The following is a 22,774-nucleotide window of genomic DNA, read 5'->3' on the forward strand; positions in this document are numbered from 1 at the left end:
CAAAATTAAAAAATCTTCCAATCATATTGAAAGCTATACCACATTATGTGTCTGAGCATAACTATTCCAAAAAGTTATAGTTTGGACTATCTATGACTGAATGTTATAGAGTTATGGGGTAAAACAGCAAGAATGGTGACAAAGGTCAGTTTCAGTTTGTACGGGAGTCAGAAGTTAAAGTTGCTCCAATTATTGTAAAACATGATGCAAATTATTGGTTAATAAGTTTTTAAAAAGGAATATAGTTTGCACCGTGTCACGCTTAGTTGTCATGTTACGGGGTAATATATGTCACATGCCACAGAATCCAATGGACGTCCACATTGTTTGGCCTTTACCTTACAGACCAAGCATTCAACACAGTCAAAACTATTCAATTTGTTAATCCTGTCAACACAACCAATAATTTGCACCACTTTTATCAAAATTGGAGTAATTTTAACTTTTGACCCCTGTACAAACTGAAATTGACCTTTGTCACCATTCTTGCTGTTTTTACCCCACAACTCCATAATATTCAGTCATACATAGATAGTCCAAACTATACCCTTTTAGAATCTTCATGATCAGATGTGTATAGTGTGTATAATGTGGTTTAGTTTTCAACATGATTGGAGAATTTTAATGTTTAGTTTTCAACATGATTGGCGCATTTTTAAATTTTGACCCCTGTGTAATTCTTCAATTGACCCCTACCTGGCTGCCTATTGAAAATTTAGGTGGCTAATGTGCTTTTACAAAAGATTAATAAGGTGTATGTGTGCCAATTTTGGTGCTTGTTTCCAGAAACGAACAATTGTTACAGTTATCTGCTCCACTAATAGTAAAAGAGTGCGGGTACTAGATTGGCCTGCCTGCAGTCCAGACCTGTCGCCCATTGAACATGTGTGGCGCATTATGAAGGGCAAAATACGACAACAGACCCCGGACTGTTGAACAACTGAAGTCGTACATCAAGCAAGAATGGGAAAGAATTCCACCTACAAAGCTTCAACAATTAATGTCCTCAGTTCCCAAACGCTTATTGAGTGTTGTTAGTAGGAAAGGCGATGTAACACAGTGGTAAACATACCACTGCCCAGCTTTTTTGAAAGGTGCTGCAGGCATCCATTTCAAAATGAGCAAATATTTGCACAAAAACAATAGTTTATCAGTTTGAAAATTAAATATCTTGTCTTTGTGGTGTATTCAATTGAATATGGGCTGAAGATGATTTACAAATCAATCAATCAATTTTATTTATATAGCACCAAATCACAACAAACAGTTGCCCCAAGGCGCTTTATATTGTAAGGCAAGGCCATACAATAATTACGTAAAACCCCAACGGTCAAAATGACCCCCTGTGAGCAAGTACTTGGCGACAGTGGGAAGGAAAAACTCCCTTTTAACAGGAAGAAACCTCCAGCAGAACCAGGCTCAGGGAGGGGCAGTCTTCTGCTGGGACTGGTTGGGGCTGAGGGAGAGATCCAGGAAAAAGACATGCTGAGGAGGGGAGCAGAGATCGATCACTAATGATTAAATGCAGAGTGGTGCATACAGAGCAAAAGGAGAAACACTCAGTGCATCATGAGAACCCCCCAGCAGTCTAAGTCTATAGCAGCATAACTAAGGGATGGTTCAGTGTCACAAATCATTGTATTGTTTTTATTTACATTTTACACAACCTCCCAACTTCATAGAAATTGGGGTTGTATTATCAGTTAATTTTAAACTTCATTCATATGTAGGAGTGCAGAGCGCATTTTTAATTTCCCCTTCCCTTTCTGTGACACCCAATCACAGCTCTTACAGGACCACGTCATACCTAGCAACGGAGTCAACCCCGTCTCCTAAGATAGGAGTTTTTGTCAACTCCTTGCCCAGAGTTGCTCTCAAACACCTCTTGGGTCTCTCAGGCAGGGAGTCCTTGCCTGTATATTTTAGGCTAAGTTAGGAGCTCTTTGAGATGCAATGACCATACGGGCCCTGCTCTTTTTTTCGGTCACAATTTAAAAAAACATGCAAAGGGGAAAAAAACAAACAAGCATATTGTAGTATTTCTCAAATACTTGCAATATCTTCTTACACAAGCAAGCATCTTTTGTGGCCACCAGGACCCTTCTCTTAGTGAGTAGAATGTTTCATCCATGGATATTTTGCACAAGGAGATTCTGGCCTATAGTACATCAAATAGGCAAAATCATTGTGCATTTCTGTGAAAAAAGCATGAAACCTGGCACACATTCTAAATTAACTAGTTTATTCTCAGATGTGGAGGTGTCCTGGCACTGACCTCTAATGACCTACAAGGGTCAATGAGGAATTACAGGGAGCAAAATTGAAAAATGCTCCAATCATATTGAAAGATATACCATATTATTTATCTGATCTGATCATAATGATTTGTAAAAGCTATAGTTTGGATCCAAATGCAACAGAGTATAAACATTTCAAAGTTAGGTGTTGATCTTTTTTGATCAAAAAAAAAAAAAAAGATTCATTGTTTTCTAGCAAAAGGCCATCAGGATTATGAGTTTGCAAACAAGCTGTGTCCCTGATGTACATATTAGCAGCCACAACGTCCACTCACCACAGTGAGCAAACAATCCTAATTAAACTAATAATACACTAAATAATTGAAAATGTTAAAAGATGCCAACACCTCCCAAAGCAGGAGGTTCACTGGTTCTCCCCTGTATTTATCAGAACCCCAAATTTCAGCAGGGAATACACGGCAGTTTTTAACTGAGTTACTGATGGAAATTTTGCAGACACACTGATTGATTCAATCCTGTTCATGCCCTGGTAATATATGCTTAGTCAAACAGTCCTCAGTGTAGTCTGAATTTGGATACTTTTTTGTTTTAAAAGTTAACCACACACTTGTTTTCACAAAACTGAAATACAATAATACTTCTCACCACCCAAATAAATGTTTATTCATTTACATATTTATACCATTTAAAATCCAACCTTCAGCATCCCAATCATAAAGCTTCCCTGGTGTCTACAATAATACACTGTGATTTATATGTAAGGAATAAAATTAGTGAACATAAAATGATCTGTACAATGTTTATTTATATATATATATATTTCTTTTAAAAAGTCTGATTTTGATACTCTATAAAGAAATGATGAAACTATAGAGTGCAAAGACCCTTGACCGATTCTACATTTAAAAAACTGCAACCAATACGACATAAAAGCTTCAATTGTGAACTTACGCTGAAAGCAAAATTTGTATAATGCCGCAGAGATTTCATCTGGACACCTGAATCACCAACCAATAATCCTTCATTCTGTAATTATCATTGTACACAATACCAGCATTCCCATTTAAATAACAGTATAATTAATGAACTTTCTTGAGACACAGTGATAAAACTTAAATTCTTTTTCCCATTTTCTGAATGCAAGAGTTGCAAGGAGCGGCTAAATGATTTATTTCTGGTTCTGCAGCAGTTCATCAATCTGGGTTTTGTACATAATTTTGACATCTTCCAGGTCCAGTCTCAGCTCCTCTGCCTCTTCAGCCTTTTCTCCATACATCTGCAGGATGGTGTTGTGCCTCTGTTCCAGATCCTGATAGGTATGACACAAAACATTGGCTCTAACTTCTGTAAAGTCCAAGGCCAGAATCTAACATTAACAATAAACATGATTTCTGTAGTCTAAGACCATGTACACTACACACATTCCTGTTCAACTGAATGGAAAATTGTATCCAAACTTTTGACTGTTACTGTATTCAAGATGTATAAACATTAGCATCTTTTCCATACTATAAGTTGTGGTTTTGTTACACCTTTGGGAGGTTCTGCTACATATTCTGAAGAGACTTAAATTTAAAAAAGTACTGCATTATCATCTCTGGCCACAAGAGGGCATCATCTACATATGAGGCATGTGAATCTCATCACTGATGACTACTCGATATGCACCTCAATACACTACCAGCGATATGGTACATACAGCGGTACATGACAATACAATGAGATTCCCCCCTGTTCCCGATTCCTCACAATGCGATACTCTGCAATTTGGTGCGATATGATTAGGGATGGGTATAGATAAGATTTTATAGATATCGATGCCATTATTGATTTGGCTTATCAATCCGATTCTTTATTGATTCCCTCATCAATACCTCTTTTGAATTTTCTGTGTACTAAAAGTAGGCTTTACAGGTTTTCTATGTCAGCAACATTTTATTGTTTCTTAAAGTAAATAAATATGAAATTGGTCAATGGATCCTTGATTTCTGGACATAAATAAAAATCAATAAAATCTGTACATGGTCACTGGATCCTTGATGTATATGGTGGATCCTTGATCTCTGGACAGAAATAGAAATAAACAAAATCTGTAGTTTTTGTCAAAAGCATTTCCTTTCAGATATTAATGACACAAATGTAACTCCATTAGGGCTGGGTATCAAGAACCGGTTCTTTTTGAGAATCATTAAGAAAGATATCGGTCCTTCAAAGCGGCCGTTGTTTTTGAGGGTGTTATCGGGAAAATTATAATTTCTCTACATTGATTGGAAACCCCGCAGCAGGTCTAAAATCAATTGCTTCTGCAGCGGCTCTGCTTGAAGCAATGAAGCAGTGCGCCATCCCGCTGCTTTGTTGGTTCTTTGCTTCACTGCTTTTCAGAAGTGGCAAGTCTGCTTCTTGACCCCTCTCAAATCCATTTAATGATGTCAATCCTGAGTCACTTTTGTGCAGATTAAAGTCAGTAACTGGGACCCTTGTCTTTTTGCGGACAAGAAACGAGAATCATCCTCCGATGCATTTGCATAGCTCCAAACACAGCCCCGCTCTCTGACAAGTCAAGTTACAAAGATGGAGTACGGTTGGAATTAATAACATCAAAGCGAATCACTGTTTGAAATGAAATGACACCTTTCTAAATGTAATACAGACAACAAACTACAACAGACTAAAATGTTTTTGTTTTCTCCCAAAATGAGAAGTCCTGCATTCTATAAGAATTACATTGATGTTGACATGCAGCCGGCTGAGCTCAGCTCAGATTCTATAGAGTTACTCGTACATTTGTGTCATTAATGTCTGAAAGGAAATGCTTTTGACAAAAACTGCAGATTTTGTTTATTTCTATTTATGTCTAGAGATCAAGGATCCAGTGACCGTCTACTGATTTTATTCATTTTTATTTATGTCCAGAGATCAAGGATCCAGTGACCAATTTCATATTTATTAACTTTAAGACTCAATAAAATTTTGTTGAATTATTATTTAAAAATTAATTATGATTTTCAACATGACATTAAAAGTGACCCGGGGCCCGGGGCCACCATCTGGAGCCAGGCCTGGACCGATTGCCCGTCAGGCTTGCCAAAGAGGCTGGTTGGGCACAGCCTGACAAGGCAACGTGGACTTTCCATCTCCACCCTGTGGGCTCACCACCCGCAGGGGGAACTGCCTGGGTTGGGTGCGCTGTCCCATGGGTGGCAGTGAAAGTCGAGGGCCTCGACAGGCCAAACCCAGGCAGCAGAGAATAGCTTTGGGCACGTGGAACATCACCTCGCTGTGAGGGATGGAGCCAGAGCGCTACCAGTTATATGTGGTAGGCCTCGCCTTCATGCCAGCCTTAGCTCTCGAACCACTCTCCTTGACAGCAGTTGGGCCATGTTCTTCTCTGGAGTTGACCAGGGTGTGAGGTGGCAGGCGGGTGTGGGGATACTCACAAGCCCCCGGCTGAGTATTGCTACATTGTGGAGTTTACCCTGGTAGATGAGAGAGTCGTCTCCCTGCATACTCGGGTGGCGGGGGAGAAAACTGACTTTTGGAAGTCACTGAAGAAGTCAAACAACTCCACAGTGGCAAAGCCCTGGGGGTTGATGACATCCACTGGAGAAGGTGTATGAATGGGTACTCCAGGAGATACTGTGGGAGGTGCTGCGAGAGTATGGAGTGAGGGGGTCCCTTCTCAGGGCCATCCAATCTCTGTACCCACAAAGTGAGAGCTGTGTTCAGGTTCTTGGCAGTAAGTCTAACTTGTTTTCTGGTGGATGGCCTCCGGAGCGCTTTGTCACCAGTCCTGTCCTGGTGGAGGGAGGTCTTCAGTTTGGCGGGCTCAGGGTCTCGCTTTTTGTAGATGATGTGGTCCTATTGGCTTCATCAGCCTTTGACCTCCAGCACTCACTGGAGTGGTTCGCAGCCGAATGTGAAGCGGCTGGGATGAGGATCAGCAACTCTAAAGTTGAGGCCATTGTTCTCAGCAGGAAACCAATGGACTGTCTACTCCAGGTAGGGAATGAGGTCTTGCCGCAAGTAAAGGAGTTGAAGTACAACCCCAACTCCAATGAAGTTGGGATGCTATGTAAAATGTAAATAAAAACACAATACAATGATTTGCAAATCCTCTTCAACCTTTATTCAACTGAATACACCACAAAGACAAGATATTTAATGTTCAAACTGATAAACTTTATTGTTTTGTGCAAATATTTGCTTTAGAAATGGATGCCTGCAACAAGTTTAAAAAAGCTAGGACAATGGTATGTTTACTACTGTGTCACATCACCTTTCCTTCTAACAACACTCAATGAGTGTTTGCGAACTGAGGACACTAATTGTTGAAGCTTTGTAGGTGGAATTCTTTCCCATTCTTGCTTGATGTATAACTTCAGTTGTTCAACAGTCCGGGGTCTCCGTTGTCATATTTTGCGCTTCATAATGCACCATACATTTTCAATGGGCGACAGGTCAAGACTGCAGGCAGGCCAGTCTAGTAGCTGCACTCGTTTACTACAAAGCCACGCTGTTGTAACACGTGCAGAATGGGGCTTGGCTGAAATAAGCATGGACGTCCCTGAAAAAGACGTTGCTTGGATGGCAGCATATGTTGTTCCAAAACCTGTATGTACCTTTCAGCATTGATGGTGCCATCACAGATGTGTAAGTTGCCCATGCCATGGGCACTAACATACCCCCATACCCAAGGTTGGGTAGGATTACTTTGAAATGTAACACAAAAGTAATCAGATTACAAGTAATTCAAATGTATGTACATACATACATGTAATCCACGTATTCTTTCAAAGTAATCCTACCAACCTTGCCCATACCATCACAGATGCTGGCTTTTGAACTTTGCGCTGGTAACAATCTGTATGGTCTTTTACCTCTTTTGTCCAGAGGACACGATGTCCATGATTTCCAAAAACAATTTGAAATGTGGACTCATCAGACCACAGCACACTTTTCCACTTTGTGTCTGTCCATTTCAAATGAGCTTGGGCCCAGAGAAGGCAGTGGCATTTCTGGATGTTGTTGATGTATGGCTTTCTCTTTGCATGGTAGAGATTTAACTTGCACTTGTAGATGTAGCGACAAACTGTGTTAACTGACAATGGTTTTCTGAAGTGTTCCTGAGCCCATGCGGTAAGTTCCTTTACACAATGATGTCGGTTTCTAATGCAGGGATCAAAGGTCACAGGCACTGATGTTGGTTTTTGGCTTTGCCTCTTACGTGTAGAAAGTTCTCCTGATTCTTTGAATCTTCTGATTATATTATGGACTGTAGGTGACAGAATCTCTAAATTCCTTGCAACTGAACCTTGAGAAACATTGTTCTTAAACTGTTGGACTATTTTTTCATGCAGTTGTTCACAAAGTGGTGATCCTGGCCCCATCTTTGCTTGTGAACGGCTGAGCCTTTTTGGGATGCTCCTTTTATACCAAATCATGACACTCACCTGTTTCCAATTACCTGTTCATCTGTGGAATGTTCCAAACAGGTGTTCTTTGAGCATTCATCAACTTTTCCAGTCTTTTGTTTCCCCTATCCAAGCTTTTTGGAAATGTGTTGCAGGCATCCATTTCATAATGAGCAAATATTTGCACAAAAACAACAAAGTCTATCAGGTTGAACATTAAATATCTTGTCTTTGCAGTGTATTCAATTGAATATAGATTGAAGAGGATTTGTAAATCATTGTATTCTGTTTTTAATTTACATTTCACCCAATGCCCCAACTTCACTGGAATTGGGGTTGTACCTTGGGGTCTTGTTCATGAGTGAGGGGACAATGGGGCATGACATTGGCTGGAGAATCGACACAGCAGGGACGGTGTTGCATGCGCTCTACCACACTGTTGTGATGAAAAGGGAGCTAAGCCGAAAGGTGAAGCTCTCAATTTACTGTTCAATCTTCGTTCCTACTCTCACCTATGGTCATGAGCGTTGGGTCATGGCCGAAAGAACTAGATCGTGGGTACAAGCGGCCAAAATGGGCTTCCTCAGGTGGGTGGCTGGTGTCTTCCTTAGAGATAAGTTGAGAAGTTCGGTCATCCGTGAAGAGCTCAAAGTGAAGCCACTGCTCCTTCACGTTGAAAGGAGCCAGCTGATGTGTTTTGCGCATTTGGCAAGGATGTCCCCTGGGTGATACCTTAGGGAGGTGTTCCAGGCACGTCCAGCTGCGAGGAGACCCCAGGGAAGACCCAGGACTAGGTGGAGAGATTAGATCTCCACACTGGCCTGGGAACACCTCGGTATGCCCCAGTCAGAGGTGGTTTATGTGGCCTGGGAAAGGAAAGTTTGGGGTACCCTGCTGAGGCTGTTATCCCCTGCGACCCGGTTCCAGATAAGCAGTTGAAGATGAATGAATTAGTGAGTGAGTGAACATTAAATCAGAGTCCTCACCTTCAGCTGAATTTTTAGCTTAGGTATTTCTTTCACCTTCTCATCCATCTCATCGTTTTGACTGGTGAGTCGGACCAGCTCTTCAGCCATCACAGATCGACTCCTTTCCAGACCAGAGATCTCAATCTACAACATCAAGAACAATTTTAAAGAGGACACAGCTGCCTTTCACTGTAAAGTTGTCCTTCTGTGAAAATATACTTCATACCACTTTATTTTTAACATTTCTTTTGTGCTTAATGGCCTTGTGCTGCATTTCCACAAGAATGATTCTTGTGGAAATGCTACAGGTGCTTCAGTGCTGAAGACCCCAGCAACTAGAAAACACAGCTATGATTTGGAAATCCTAAGATCTACAGATTGGGGGAGCTGAAGCCTACACAGCCAGACACCAAACAATTTAGTATCTTTGGTTTCAGGTGTGATTTTACCAGACAGGCATCATTGGCCTCAATGTTCATCAGGAGCCTATAATTAGCAACAAGCCTTCAAAAGCAAATCAACAGTCCTGTCCTTATCTTATATTGGAGTCACTTTGCATGTTAAAATGGCCTAAAATACTTGGTTCACTGATCCTCACCTGTATTTATTAAGACCTCAAAGTTTCAAAGTTGAATATGCAGTATTTTGCCTGGAGTTACTCAAATTTTGGAGACGAACTCACTGCCTGACAGTTAATTTTACCCGAAATTTGTCTTGCTAATCACAGTGAAAAGGCATCAAACTAAATTCTAATTTGTCAGTAAAGCTTTAAGTTGTTGGTTAGTAGCACTTATGTGAAAGTATCAGAATTCCTACCTGGAACTGTGCAATCTCGCCTTCTCTCAGTTTGAGCTGAAACTGGAGATTCTCTATGACACTGGAGCCTCCGGACAGCCTGGTGGCCTCATACAGGTTGGTCCCGCTCATAGACACAGACATGGTGCTCAGTGAATGGTCTAAAGAGTCATCCTGGGGAATAACATAAGTCAGGTAAAAATTGTGCTCTCTCTATATTTTATTTATTTATTTATTTATTTTAGTGGCACACCAATCGATCAGCCACCGATCATTATTCTAACTTTTAAAGAACAAACACTTGTCTGAGTTTGGTGAGTTTTCAAGGCTCACTGCAGAGAATGAAAAGAAGACAGCCAGAGTAGCAATGGTCAGACAGCAGCTAACGTAGCCAACCCTTAGCAACACTCGCCCGAATGAGCGTGACAGTCAGACGGCTAAGCAAATAACTCGAAAAATAACTGAATTCACTGGGTTAAATGACCAGTGGTCTCTCAATGGTGGAAGATACCGGGTTCTGCCAACTGCTCTCTTATTTGATGCCTCACTAGGAGCTACCGGATGTAAAGAAAGAAACATAAACACTTGTTATTTCTTTGACAATGCACAAAAGAGTTTATTCATGCACAAAACAGAAGCCATGCTGTCAGGTATTTTTGATTTAGTAATTTATAGTTTAATTAAATGCAGTCTGCATTTTACTTGAATATATCCCTTTTTACCTGACATTATTTGATTTATGTGATGCTATGATGCCTGTTATTTATTTGAGTTTCTGCACTTCTTGAGAGCCGTAATGTTTTCAATCTGTTGAATATTGTGTTACTGATAGCAGGTAAATTTTGGTGTTTTTCATTGTAATTTTGACTAAATAGTTGCTGCATTGTGACATTCTCTGTTTTCTTTTGAAAATGTAAGTAAAAACATGTTTTTGTCTAAATTAAGGTGATTTTTATTGTTCCTTTTTTTACGGATCATGTAGCCAGTAGCACTCATCAGAACTAAATCGAAAAATTTACAGCCAATACATGTGATTGGTATCAGTGAACTGTGCACTCAAAGCTGATCGGTATCGGCAGCATAAAACCTGATTTATATATATATATATATATATATATATATATATATATATATATATATTTTATATGTCGAGGTACACAAAATTGTCTTTTGGAATAACTGCAAGCAGCGCTATGTTAAACCATGCTTGATATAGTCTGTGTACCTGGGAAAGAAGAGAGACGTGCAGACCAGCGTTTTCTACACCGCTGATGGAACTGGAGCGAGACAAGGAGGGTGACGAGGAGGCTGGAGGTTCTCCTACGGGATGTGCCATCATCTTACGCTCCTGAAAAGAAAATCTACATTACTATAGACATTACAAATCCACAACTGATACAGAACAGGAAACAAATTCTTCTGTGAAGGGTTTTACAAACTGGAACAGCCTTCCAACAACTATACTAGACAGCCCCACCCTGAGTGCTTTTAAAAATGAGCTTAAAAAAATGGCTCAAAAACAATCAAACCTGTCAACACGGGTGAGATGTATTGTATATAACTTAATGCTTTGTATTTATTTTAATTACTGTTTGTTGTTGTGTGTCTGAGGACTACAGATGGAAATAGCTTTTAGCTAAATCTGGCATATTTACACTATGGCATGAAAATGTACAAAGTGTTCATTAATGTGCATTGTCCTCATCAAATAAACAATAAAGAAAAAGAATATCATTAATAAGGATTGTATTCATAACAAATATTAAAAGTACCACTCTGAAATGGCTGTACCTTTTCTTTCAGGGCTTCTTGTGCAAGGTAGCATTTTTTCTTCTCTTGCTCCACCTTCAGTTTCTCCATCTCTAGCTGATTGGAAAGGAGAAGCTGGAGGAAGTAGCAGACAAAGCATTATGAGGAAATTGTTGTATCATGGAGGACAGCAGCAGCAACAGAAAAAGTACTTCATTTTTACCTTTTCTTTCTTGGTCTCTTCTAGCATTCGATTGTGTTCCCCTCGTAGATTTTCTAATTCAGCATGTTCTCTACAAAGACAAGCATACAGTTACAAGCACAACCAAAAATATTAAAGAGCAAACACCAACACAGACCCTCTGTAAAGATGACCCGGCCATGAGCCATACAGAGAATATTCTGATCTGCAGTTAGATCCATTACACCACAAGCCTTGTAACATCCGCTTGCTCTCACAGTCTCTGTGGCACACACACACACACACACACACACACACACACACACACACACACACACACACACACACACACACACACACACACACACACACACACACACACACACACACACACACACACACACACACACACACACACACACACACACACAGAGAGAGAGAGTAAAACCCGCCTCAACAGTCATCGTATAAACCGGTATTCAGACTCACTGGACAAAGCAAGAGTCCCATTTCTTTTGCATGGTTTTCCATGTAATAAACAGTGTATAATTGATTTTGTATAACGGATTTTTGCTCACTTGGGACAAAATGTCCCATCCGATCAGAATGCATTTCCATTAAAAACCCCTCGCATGTACAGGACAGAGCAGTCTGGACATGCCCAGTAAGAGGTACAAAATGAAGTTCAGCACTGACACTCACCAATTCAAGGAGAGTGGTACCGTATTTCTGCGATTAAAAGACTGGGCATTTATTTTTTTCAAACCGTGCTCAGACCCGGCACCTGAACGAGGCAAGGTGTAAGTCAAGGTCCATGATTATTAACAAAATGCTGCTCGTTGCCTGCACTGTAATATGGTGTTAATTTTCACAGCTATCTCTCGGTGTGATGAACCAAACCGCTATAGGTCAGAGCCCTCTGCCTGGCTGTGAACTAGGGCTGCCACAAATGACTATTTTGATAGTCGACTAGTTGGATTGTACGTAATTTCCTAAATTAAGGCCTGCAGCATTTTCTGACAAATGTCAGGGGATGAAAACATGAACATGAATGACTATTTCTTAGACTTCATTTATATCGATCATTCAGAAATACAAACAGTGTGGTACTTTATAGAAAATCTGTGTCAGGTAGGCAGTTCTCAAAAACTAAATGTCCATGCTGGAAGGAGACAAGTGAGGGAAGCCACCAAGACACAACAGTGGAAGAACTTTTGGATTCTGTGAGTTGAGAAACTGGGAATAGTGCTTCATTTTTATTTTCATCTTCATTTTACATATAGTCCCAACTTTTTGATTTGTGGTTGTTTCTGTTGCATTTCTGAAATGATAGAACTGCTATAAAGAAAAGTGTGAACATTTTATTGTGTTTTAAAACTTTGTGGAGCAAATGCAAACACCAAACTCTTATAAAGAAGGAAAAAATACCTGGACATGTGCAGGAAAACTGATATAAACTTAAAGGAGACCTGCATTGAAATAAATGTGGTCAGATTTCAGAAAAGAAATAGCTGATATGTATTTATAAGACCCTTGTGAATGCAGTAAAGTAAATCTGTAAGCCCAAATTTGTAATTCAGCGGAGAAATATTCGTTTAAAAATGACAAACTTGCAGCTAACATTTAGCCCTCTGTGAAAACAGTTTGTACATCCGGATCATTCCCATGACGTCGGTGACAAGAAGACGCGTTCCCGCCTTCAGTCTGATCCCGCCTTTAAATTGATTTTATCTCTTAGTAATGTTACTGTTATACACATCCTGGTTTCAACATCCAAAAGTAAGCTGCAATGAATGTGAGATACAGCTCTGCTTGCTCAGATCCGGGGATCAGATCAGCGGCGGCATCGACAGCGGGCAACATTATTCCCCGACGCCTCGCTCTCACTGCCCCCGATACGCTTACCGAGTGCATGTGCTCGTTAAACTCACACCCCCGTGTCTGCTGTGCAGCCAGCACCACCTCTCTGTCTACTGAATGGAGTTGCAGCCAACTTGGCACAAGTCCAGAGACTACGCTCGCCGTTTTAATGCAGTGCGCAGTGACACCTGTTGCTCGCAAGGACAGACTTCTTGCTGCAAAATCTGCAGCGACGCACGTCTCGGTAATCGGAGCCGCAGAGCGAGGTTTATATATTTTTAATGACTTGAATTCTTTGCGGGTCTCGCCTCCATACCGCGCGACGGTACACCGGAGGTGAAAGACAGTAGATTTTCAATGCGACACCACTCAATCAAACAGGCGTTTGAAAAAGTCCACAAAAATAATTTTCAAGCACAAATAAAAGCAATGTGTACTCACCAAGTGTACCGCAAGACGATATGAAGTTTTAAAAAGTAGATCCTTCCGTATGTCAAGAAAAAGGTGCAGATGTAAACTGACGTAAATCCACAAATTACAGTTGGCACGCGCAATGCATGCTAGGAGAGGGTCTTGTCCGTGACGTCTCGGCAGCGTCCATGATGAGAGGGACAATTTGCGGAGGGCTAAATGTTAGCTGTAAATTTGTCATTTTCAAACGAAGATTTCTCCGTTGAATGACAGATCTGGGCTTGCAGATTTACTTTACTACATTCAGAAGGATCTTATGTGTAAATATGTCATTTTTTGGTCCAAAGATCTGACTGCATTTATTTCAATGCAGGTCTACTTTAACAGAACAATGCAGGCTGATTCGACTCCCCCTAATTTTTGAATAAATAAATCAGAATAAAGTAAGAAGTAACTCACTTTGAAATGAATAATACATACTCGTATAGCTGCAGCTTATACAACCCCTGGCAAAAATTATGGAATCACCGGCCTCGGAGGATGTTCATTCAGTTGTTTAATTTTGTAGAAAAAAAAAGCAGATCACAGACATGACACAAAACTAAAGTCATTTCAAATGGCAACTTTCTGGCTTTAAGAAACACTATAAGAAATCAAGAAAAAAAAGATTGTGGCAGTCAGTAATGGTTACTTTTTTAGACCAAGCAGAGGAAAAAAATATGGACTCACTCAATTCTGAGGAATAAATTATGGAATAACCCTGTAAATTTTCATCCCCAAAACTAACACCTGCATCAAATCACATCTGCTTGTTAGTCTGCATCTAAAAAGGAGTGATCACACCTTGGAGAGCTGTTGCACCAAGTGGACTGACATGAATCATGGCTCCAACACGAGAGATGTCAGTTGAAACAAAGGAGAGGATTATCAAACTCTTAAAAGAGGGTAAATCATCACGCAATGTTGCAAAAGATGTTGGTTGTTCACAGTCAGCTGTGTCTAAACTCTGGACCAAATACAAACAACATGGGAAGGTTGTTAAAGGCAAACATACTGGTAGACCAAGGAAGACATCAAAGCGTCAAGACAGAAAACTTAAAGCAATATGTCTCAAAAATCGAAAATGCACAACAAAACAAATGAGGAACGAATGGGAGGAAACTGGAGTCAACGTCTGTGACCGAACTGTAAGAACCGCCTAAAGGAAATGGGATTTACATACAGAAAAGCTAAACGAAAGCCATCATTAACACCTAAACAGAAAAAAACAAGGTTACAATGGGCTAAAGAAAAGCAATCGTGGACTGTGGATGACTGGATGAAAGTCATATTCAGTGATGAATCTCGAATCTGCATTGGGCAAGGTGATGATGCTGGAACTTTTGTTTGATGCCGTTCCAATGAGATTTATAAAGATGACTGCCTGAAGACAACATGTAAATTTCCACAGTCATTGATGATATGGGGCTGCATGTCATGTAAAGGCACTGGGGAGATGGCTGTCATTACATCATCAATAAATGCACACGTTTACGTTGATATTTTAGACACTTTTCTGATGTTTAAGGATGATGAAATAATTTTTCAAGAAGATAATGCATCTTGCCATAGAGCAAAAACTGTGAAAACATTCCTTGCAAAAAGACACATAGGGTCAATTTCATGACATAGGGTTAATGTCAACGAGTAGATGTGATTTGATGCAGGTGTTAGTTTTGGGGATGGAAATTTACAGGGTGATTCCATAATTTATTCCTCAGAATTGAGTGAGTCCATATTTTTTTCCTCTGCTTGGTCTAAAAAAAGTAACCGTTTCTTGATTTCTTATAGTGTTTCTTAAAGCCAGAAAGTTGCCATTTGAAATGACTTTAGTTTTGTGTCATGTCTGTGATCTGCTTTTTTTCTACAAAATTAAACAACAGAATGAACATCCTCCGAGGCCGGTGATTCCATAATTTTTGCCAGGGGTTGTAATAACAATAACAAAAATCAGCAGCTTGTATTTTTATTCTGACTCCAGTTCATTTAGTGTGATGAAGTCATTTTTCTTTCTCCTCATCAGTCAAATTTTGTGCTTAAACACTACATTAAGCTCAAGATTGAACAAATAAATACCTTTGGAAAATAACAGCTGTTAAAGCTGAGTTCTCACCTGCTTTAACATCAGCTTCTCCACAGCAGGGTTTTATTTTTAACCAGTGTATGCGTAATTTTTGCTCAGTTCATTTATATATTCTCATTTTTTAAGGATGTTTAAAGGATATTTGATGGTTTATTTCATCTCATGATCTCATAAATTCAGTGTACGACGCACACATCAATCAATCAATCAACTTTTTTTTATATAGCGCCAAATCACAACAAACAGTTGCCCCAAGGCGCTTTATATTGTAAGGCAAGGCCATACAATAATTATGAAAAACCCCAACGGTCAAAACGACCCCCTGTGAGCAAGCACTTGGCTACAGTGGGAAGGAAAAACTCCCTTTTAACAGGAAGAAACCTCCAGCAGAACCAGGCTCAGGGAGGGGCAGTCTTCTGCTGAGACTGGTTGGGGCTGAGGGAAAGAACCAGGAAAAAAGACATGCTGTGGAGGGGAGCAGAGATCGATCACTAATGATTAAATGCGGAGTGATGCATACAGAGCAAAAAGAGAAAGAAACAGTGCATCATGGGAACCCCCCACAGTCTACGTCTAAAGCAGCATAACCAAGGGATAGTCCAGGGTCACCTGATCCAGCCCTAACTATAAGCCTTAGCGAAAAGGAAAGTTTTAAGCCTAATCTTAAAAGTAGAGAGGGTATCTGTCTCCCTGATCTGAATTGGGAGCTGGTTCCACAGGAGAGGAGCCTGAAAGCTGAAGGCTCTGCCTCCCATTCTACTCTTACAAACCCTAGGAACTACAAGTAAGCCTGCAGTCTGAGAGCGAAGCGCTCTAATGGGGTAATATGGTACTACGAGGTCCCTAAGATAAGATGGGACCTGATTATTCAAAACCTTATAAGTAAGAAGAAGAATTTTAAATTCTATTCTAGAATTAACAGGAAGCCAATGAAGAGAGGCCAACACGGGTGAGATATGCTCTCTCCTGCTAGTCCCCGTCAGTACTCTAGCTGCAGCATTTTGAATTAACTGAAGGCTTTTTAGGGAACTTTTAGGACAACCTGATAATAATGAATTACAATAGTCCAGCCTAGAGGAAATAAATGCATGAATTAGTTTTTCAGCATCACTCTGAGACAAGACCTTTCTGATTTTAGAGATATTGCGTAAATGCAAAAAGGCAGTCCTACATATTTGTTTTAATATGCGCTTTGAATGACATATCCTGATCAAAAATGACTCCAAGATTTTCTCACAGTATTACTAGAGGTCAGGGAAATGCCATCCAGAGTAAAGATCTGGTTAGACCACCATGCTTCTAAGATTTGTGGGGCCAAGTACAATAACTTCAGTTTTATCTGAGTTTAAAAGCAGGAAATTAGAGGTCATCCATGTCTTTATGTCTGTAAGACAATCCTGCAGTTTAGCTAATTGGTGTGTGTCCTCTGGTTTCATGGATAGATAAAGCTGGGTATCATCTGCGTAACAATGAAAATTTAAGCAATACCGTCTAATAATACTGCCTAAGGGAAGCATGTATAAAGTGAATAAAATTGGTCCTAGCACAGAACCTTGTGGAACTCCATAATTAACTTTAGTCTGTGAAGAAGATTCCCCATTTACATGAACAAACTGTAATCTATTAGACAATATGATTCAAACCACCGCAGCGCAGTGCCTTTAATACCTATGACATGCTCTAATCTCTGTAATAAAATTTTATGGTCAACAGTATCAAAAGCAGCACTGAGGTCCAACAGAACAAGCACAGAGATAAGTCCACTGTCCGAAGCCATAAGAAGATCATTTGTAACCTTCACTAATGCTGTTTCTGTACTATGATGAATTCTAAAACCTGACTGAACCTCTTCAAATAGACCATTCCTCTGCAGGTGATCAGTTAGCTGTTTTACAACTACCCTCTCAAGAATCTTTGAGAGAAAAGGAAGGTTGGAGATTGGCCTATAATTAGCTAAGATAGCTGGGTCAAGAGATGGCTTTTTAAGTAATGGTTTAATTACTGCCACCTTAAAAGCCTGTGGTACATAGCCAACTAATAAAGATAGATTGATCATACTTAAGATTGAAGCATTAAATAATGGTAGGACTTCCTTGAGCAGCCTGGCAGGAATGGGGTCTAATAAACATGTTGATAGTTTGGATGAAGTAACTAATGAAAATAACTCAGACAGAACAATCGGAGAGAAAGAGTCTAACCAAATACCGGCATCACTGAAAGCAGCCAAAGATAGCGATACATCTTTGGGATGGTTATGAGTAATTTTTTCTCTAATAGTCAAAATTTTGTTAGCAAAGAAAATCATGAAGTCATTACTAGTTAAAGTTAATGGAATACTCAGCTCAATAGAGCTCTGACTCTTTGTCAGCCTGGCTACAGTGCTGAAAAGAAACCTGGGGTTGTTCTTATTTTCTTCAATTAGTGATGAGTAGAAAGATGTCCTAGCTTTACGGAGGGCTTTTTTTATAGAGCAACAAACTCTTTTTCCAGGCTAAGTGAAGATCTTCTAAATTAGTGAGATGCCATTTCCTCTCCAACTTACGGGTTATCTGCTTTAAGCTACGAGTTTGTGAGTTATACCACGGAGTCAGACACTTCTGATTCAAAGCTCTCTTTTTCAGAGGAGCTACAGCATCCAAAGTTGTCTTCAATGAGGATGTAAAACTATTGACGAGATACTCTAACTCCCTTACAGAGTTTAGGTAGCTACTCTGCTCTGTGTTGGTATATGACATTAGAGAACATAAAGAAGGAATCATATCCTTAAACCTAGTTACAGCGCTTTCTGAAAGACTTCTAGTGTAATGAAACTTATTCCCCACTGCAGGGTAGTCCATCAGGGTAAATGTAAATGTTATTAAAAAATGATCAGACAGAAGGGAGTTTTCAGGGAATACTGTTAAGTCTTCTATTTCCATACCATAAGTCAAAACAAGATCTAAGATATGATTAAAGTGGTGGGTGGACTCATTTACTTTTGAGCAAAGCCAATAGAGTCTAATAATAGATTAAATGCAGTGTTGAGGCTGTCATTCTCAGCATCTGTGTGGATGTTAAAATCGCCCACTATAAGTATCTTATCTGAGCTAAGCACTAAGTCAGACAGAAGGTCTGAAAATTCACAGAGAAAACTCACAGTAACGACCAGGTGGACGATAGATAATAACAAATAAAACTGGTTTTTGGGACTTCCAATTTGGATGGAAAGACTAAGAGACAAGCTTTCAAATGAATTAAAGCTCTGTCTAGGTTTTGATTAATTAATAAGCTGGAATGGAAGATTGCTGCTAATCCTCCGCCCCGGCCCGTACTACGAGCATTCTGACAGTTAGTGTGACTCGGGGGTGTTGACTCATTTAAACTAACATATTCATCCTGCTGTAACCAGGTTTCTGTTAGGCAGAATAAATCTATACGTTGATCAATTATTATATCATTTACCAACAGGGTCTTAGAAGAGAGAGACCTAATGTTTAATAGACCACATTTAACTGTTTTAGTCTGTGGTGCAGTTGAAGGTGCTATATTATTTTTTCTTTTTGAATTTTTTTGCTTAAATAGATTTTTGCTGGTTATTGGTGGTCTGGGAGCAGGCACCGTCTCTACGGGGATGGGGTAATGAGGGGATGGCAGGGGGAGAGAAGCTGCAGAGAGGTGTATAAGACCACAGCTCTGCCTCCTGGTCCCAACGCTAGACAGTCACAGTTTGGAGGATCCAAGAGAATTGGCCAGATTTCTAGAAATGAGAGCTGCTCCATCTAAAGTGGGATGGATGCCGTCTCTCCTAACAAGACCAGGTTTTCCCCAGAAGCTTTGCCAATTATCTATGAAGCCCACCTCATTTTTTGGACACCACTCAGACAGCCAGCAATTCAAGGAGAACATGCGGCTAAACATGTCACTCCCGGTCTGATTGGGGAGGGGCCCAGAGAAAACAACAGAGTCCCGACATTGTTTTTGCAAAGTTACACACCGATTTAATGTTAATTTTAGTGACCTCCGATTGGCGTAACCGAGTGTCATTACTGCCGACGTGAATTACAATCTTACCAAATTTACGCTTAGCCTTAGCCAGCAATTTCAAATTTCCTTCAATGTCGCCTGCTCTGGCCCCCGGAAGACAATTGACAATGGTTGCTGGTGTCGCTAACTTCACATTTCTCAAAACAGAGTCGCCAATAACCAGAGTTTGATCCTCGGCGAGTATATCGTCGAGTGGGGAAAAACGGTTAGAGATGTGAACGGGTTGACGGTGTACACAGGGCTTCTGTTTAGGGCTACGCTTCCTCCTCACAGTCACCCAGTCAGCCTGCTTTCCCGGCTGCTCGGGATCTGCCAGGGGGGAACTAACGGCAGCTAAGCTACCTTGGTCCGCACCGACTACAGGGGCCTGGCTAGCTGTAGAATTTTCCACGGTGCGGAGCCGAGTCTCCAATTCGCCCAGCCTGGCCTCCAAAGCTACGAATAAGCTACACTTATTACAAGTACCGTTACTGCTAAAGGAGGCAGAGGAACAACTAAACATTTCACAACCAGAGCAGAAAAGTGCGGGAGAGACAGGAGAAGCCGCCATGCTAAATCGGCTAAGAGCTAGTAGCTACGCAACCTAGCGGATTCCTAAAAACACGCAAAGTGAATAATGTATAAATAATTTAGAGGTGATTCAGCAGAAGGAGTGCTTTAGTTAAGGCACCAGACAGGCCATGAAGCAGCACAAGTAACGCACGGCAACAGCGAACGCACGACAACGGTGCAAAAAAAAAAAAAAAAAAAAAAAAAAAAAAAAAAAAAAAAAAAAAAAAAAAAAAAAAAAAATCCACTAGACAGGCTGTGGAGCAGCACAGATAACACACGACAACAGTGCTAAAAAATAAAATAAAATCCACTGGACAGGCTGTGGAGCAGCACAGGTAACACACGACAACAGTGCTAAAAAATAAAATAAAATCCACTAGACAGGCTGTGGAGCAGCACAGGTACGCACGACAACGGTGCTCAAATAAAATAAAAATCCACTAGACAGGCTGTGGAGCAGCACAGGTAACGCACGACAACAGTGCTAAAAAATAAAATAAAAATAAAAACGAAAGCGTTAGCAAGCTAGTTAGCTTGCCAACGCTGATGAAAGTTAGCTGATAAAAGTGCTCTGTCGCGATGTTTCGACCGTTAGAGGTCTTCTTTAGGCGTTGGAGCACGGTGAAAAAGTAAAAAAAAAGTTAAAAAAGTAAAAAAGTCTTGAAAAGACTGTTAGTTCAAAGTCCAAAGCAGCAGGTAGCAGTCTCTGTGTAAACAGTTCCAACAGAGAGCCAAAATTCTGATGCAACGTCTTCCTCCTTCCACAGGCAAATGCCGAACTTCTGTTGGTGCCCTTCGACATGGTGTGAACAGGTCGGTGTCATCAGAACCGCAAGGGTAGAGAAAGAGCAGAGAGAAGTAAAGACAGCTCCACACTTTGGTTTTGTTGTGTATGTGTTTTTTTTTATGTTCTCTCAAGTTAAAATCCTCTCTCTCTGCTCCGCGCTTGCTGTCTCAAGCACGCTGATGGTTCCCTCGCTCGCAGTCTGCAGCGCGTGCGCACGCGCGCACACACACACACACACACTTCAAATTTGAACTTGCAAATGACGGCAGGATGTTGGCTCCTCCTGCCTAAAACTATGATTTGAGAGAAAAACAAAGACTTAAATAAAATAAATGACTTGTCGACTAATAAATTAGTTGTCGACGCTTCCAATAGTCGACATAGTCGTGACTAGTCGACGAGTTGTGGCAGCCCTACTGTGAACCCGCCTGGAGCCTGAGGTGCACCTGCTAAAAGGGCTGAAACTGAAAGGGCTGCGATTTGTCACTTATGTTTTCACTCCTTCCTCTCCCATAATATTTTAAAAGTTTTTGCAGTGTGCCTGCCGATTACATTTTGATCATGGATCAGATACGTTTGGCAGAAAAATCTGCAAATACGACCAACTTTACAACAAGGAGTCAGAAAAAGACGCTCAAATGACCCACAATTCATGGAGGAAAAATGTACGTACCGTATCATTGGTTTGGAGGTTGATGATTGCATAAAGAATTGGAGCTCATTGAGGGACAAATTAATCCAGAAAAAGCCACTGTTTCTGTGGCAAATTGCATAAAGATGCAACTGAGAACTTTAAAAGGGTCACGCGCATGTTGACGTCATTGCATGGTCACAGAGTTAAAGAGGTGCAGAAGCATAAATCAGGCTTTAGGATTTTAAGGTACCACTCCATAGCGGACTTAGAAAACAACAGATTTTGTCCATTTTATATATATAGCAGATTTTATCTGTTTTATACATAATGGATTTTGATTATAAGAGACTAAATTTGATGGTCTACCTGAATCCATTATATGCAAGCTTTACTATTTATTTATTTATTTGGACAACCAGCCAAATTATTTTTTTTTTTTTACTTTAACTACCAGTGTTCTAACTTAATAGTGCAAAGATAAAAAAAAATTAAATTAGCGCTGTCATTGTCTGCTGTTGCTTCAATTCCATAGAACCTCCACTGTAACCAGCCTACTAAGAGTAAGTACAACACAAATAAAGTTATTATTATCATCCTGCAACCTCACTTTTCACTGGCATAAAGACGACACACCATCAGTCCAATGACGAGTTATAGTCACTCTACATACAAGTATTGTAATCACACCTGTGTGTGTGTTAAAAAAATGCATAGATAGATTTTCACCAAACCTGTTCATAATATTATTTGAGTTAGTGCCCCCATTTGATCATCTTCTGGAACTGATTTAGCCAGCCAAAAATACATTTACTGTAATATTACTGTTACCAATGTGGCTACAGGTTTGATTAAAAGTTCATACTGATCAGAAAAATGTGTTACTGATTAATATAAGTGACATCACTATGAAGTCAGAATATACTTATACAGTAGTGTTCAGAATAATAGTAGTGCTATGTGACTAAAAAGATTAATCCAGGTTTTGAGTATACAGTATTTCTTATTGTTACATGGGAAACAAGG

The 22,774-nt window shown here is 40.2% G+C and overlaps 1 protein-coding gene across 1 annotated transcript in view; it reads right to left on the bottom strand.

Annotated features, from left to right (window-relative positions):
- Positions 1 to 2,890: 2,890 nt before the first annotated feature.
- The window catches only part of tmf1 (TATA element modulatory factor 1), a 55,774-nt gene continuing 35,890 nt past the window's right edge, over positions 2,891 to 22,774 (bottom strand). Inside the window, 6 exon segments of the mRNA XM_034167181.1 lie at positions 2,891 to 3,567; positions 8,656 to 8,781; positions 9,454 to 9,606; positions 10,658 to 10,780; positions 11,224 to 11,316; positions 11,405 to 11,474. Of these exon segments, the coding sequence (XP_034023072.1) occupies positions 3,427 to 3,567; positions 8,656 to 8,781; positions 9,454 to 9,606; positions 10,658 to 10,780; positions 11,224 to 11,316; positions 11,405 to 11,474 (706 nt within the window). The 3' untranslated portion in view covers positions 2,891 to 3,426.

The sequence above is a fragment of the Thalassophryne amazonica genome, chromosome 3, assembly GCF_902500255.1.
Source record: "Thalassophryne amazonica chromosome 3, fThaAma1.1, whole genome shotgun sequence".
NCBI classification, from domain to species: Eukaryota; Metazoa; Chordata; class Actinopteri; order Batrachoidiformes; family Batrachoididae; genus Thalassophryne; species Thalassophryne amazonica.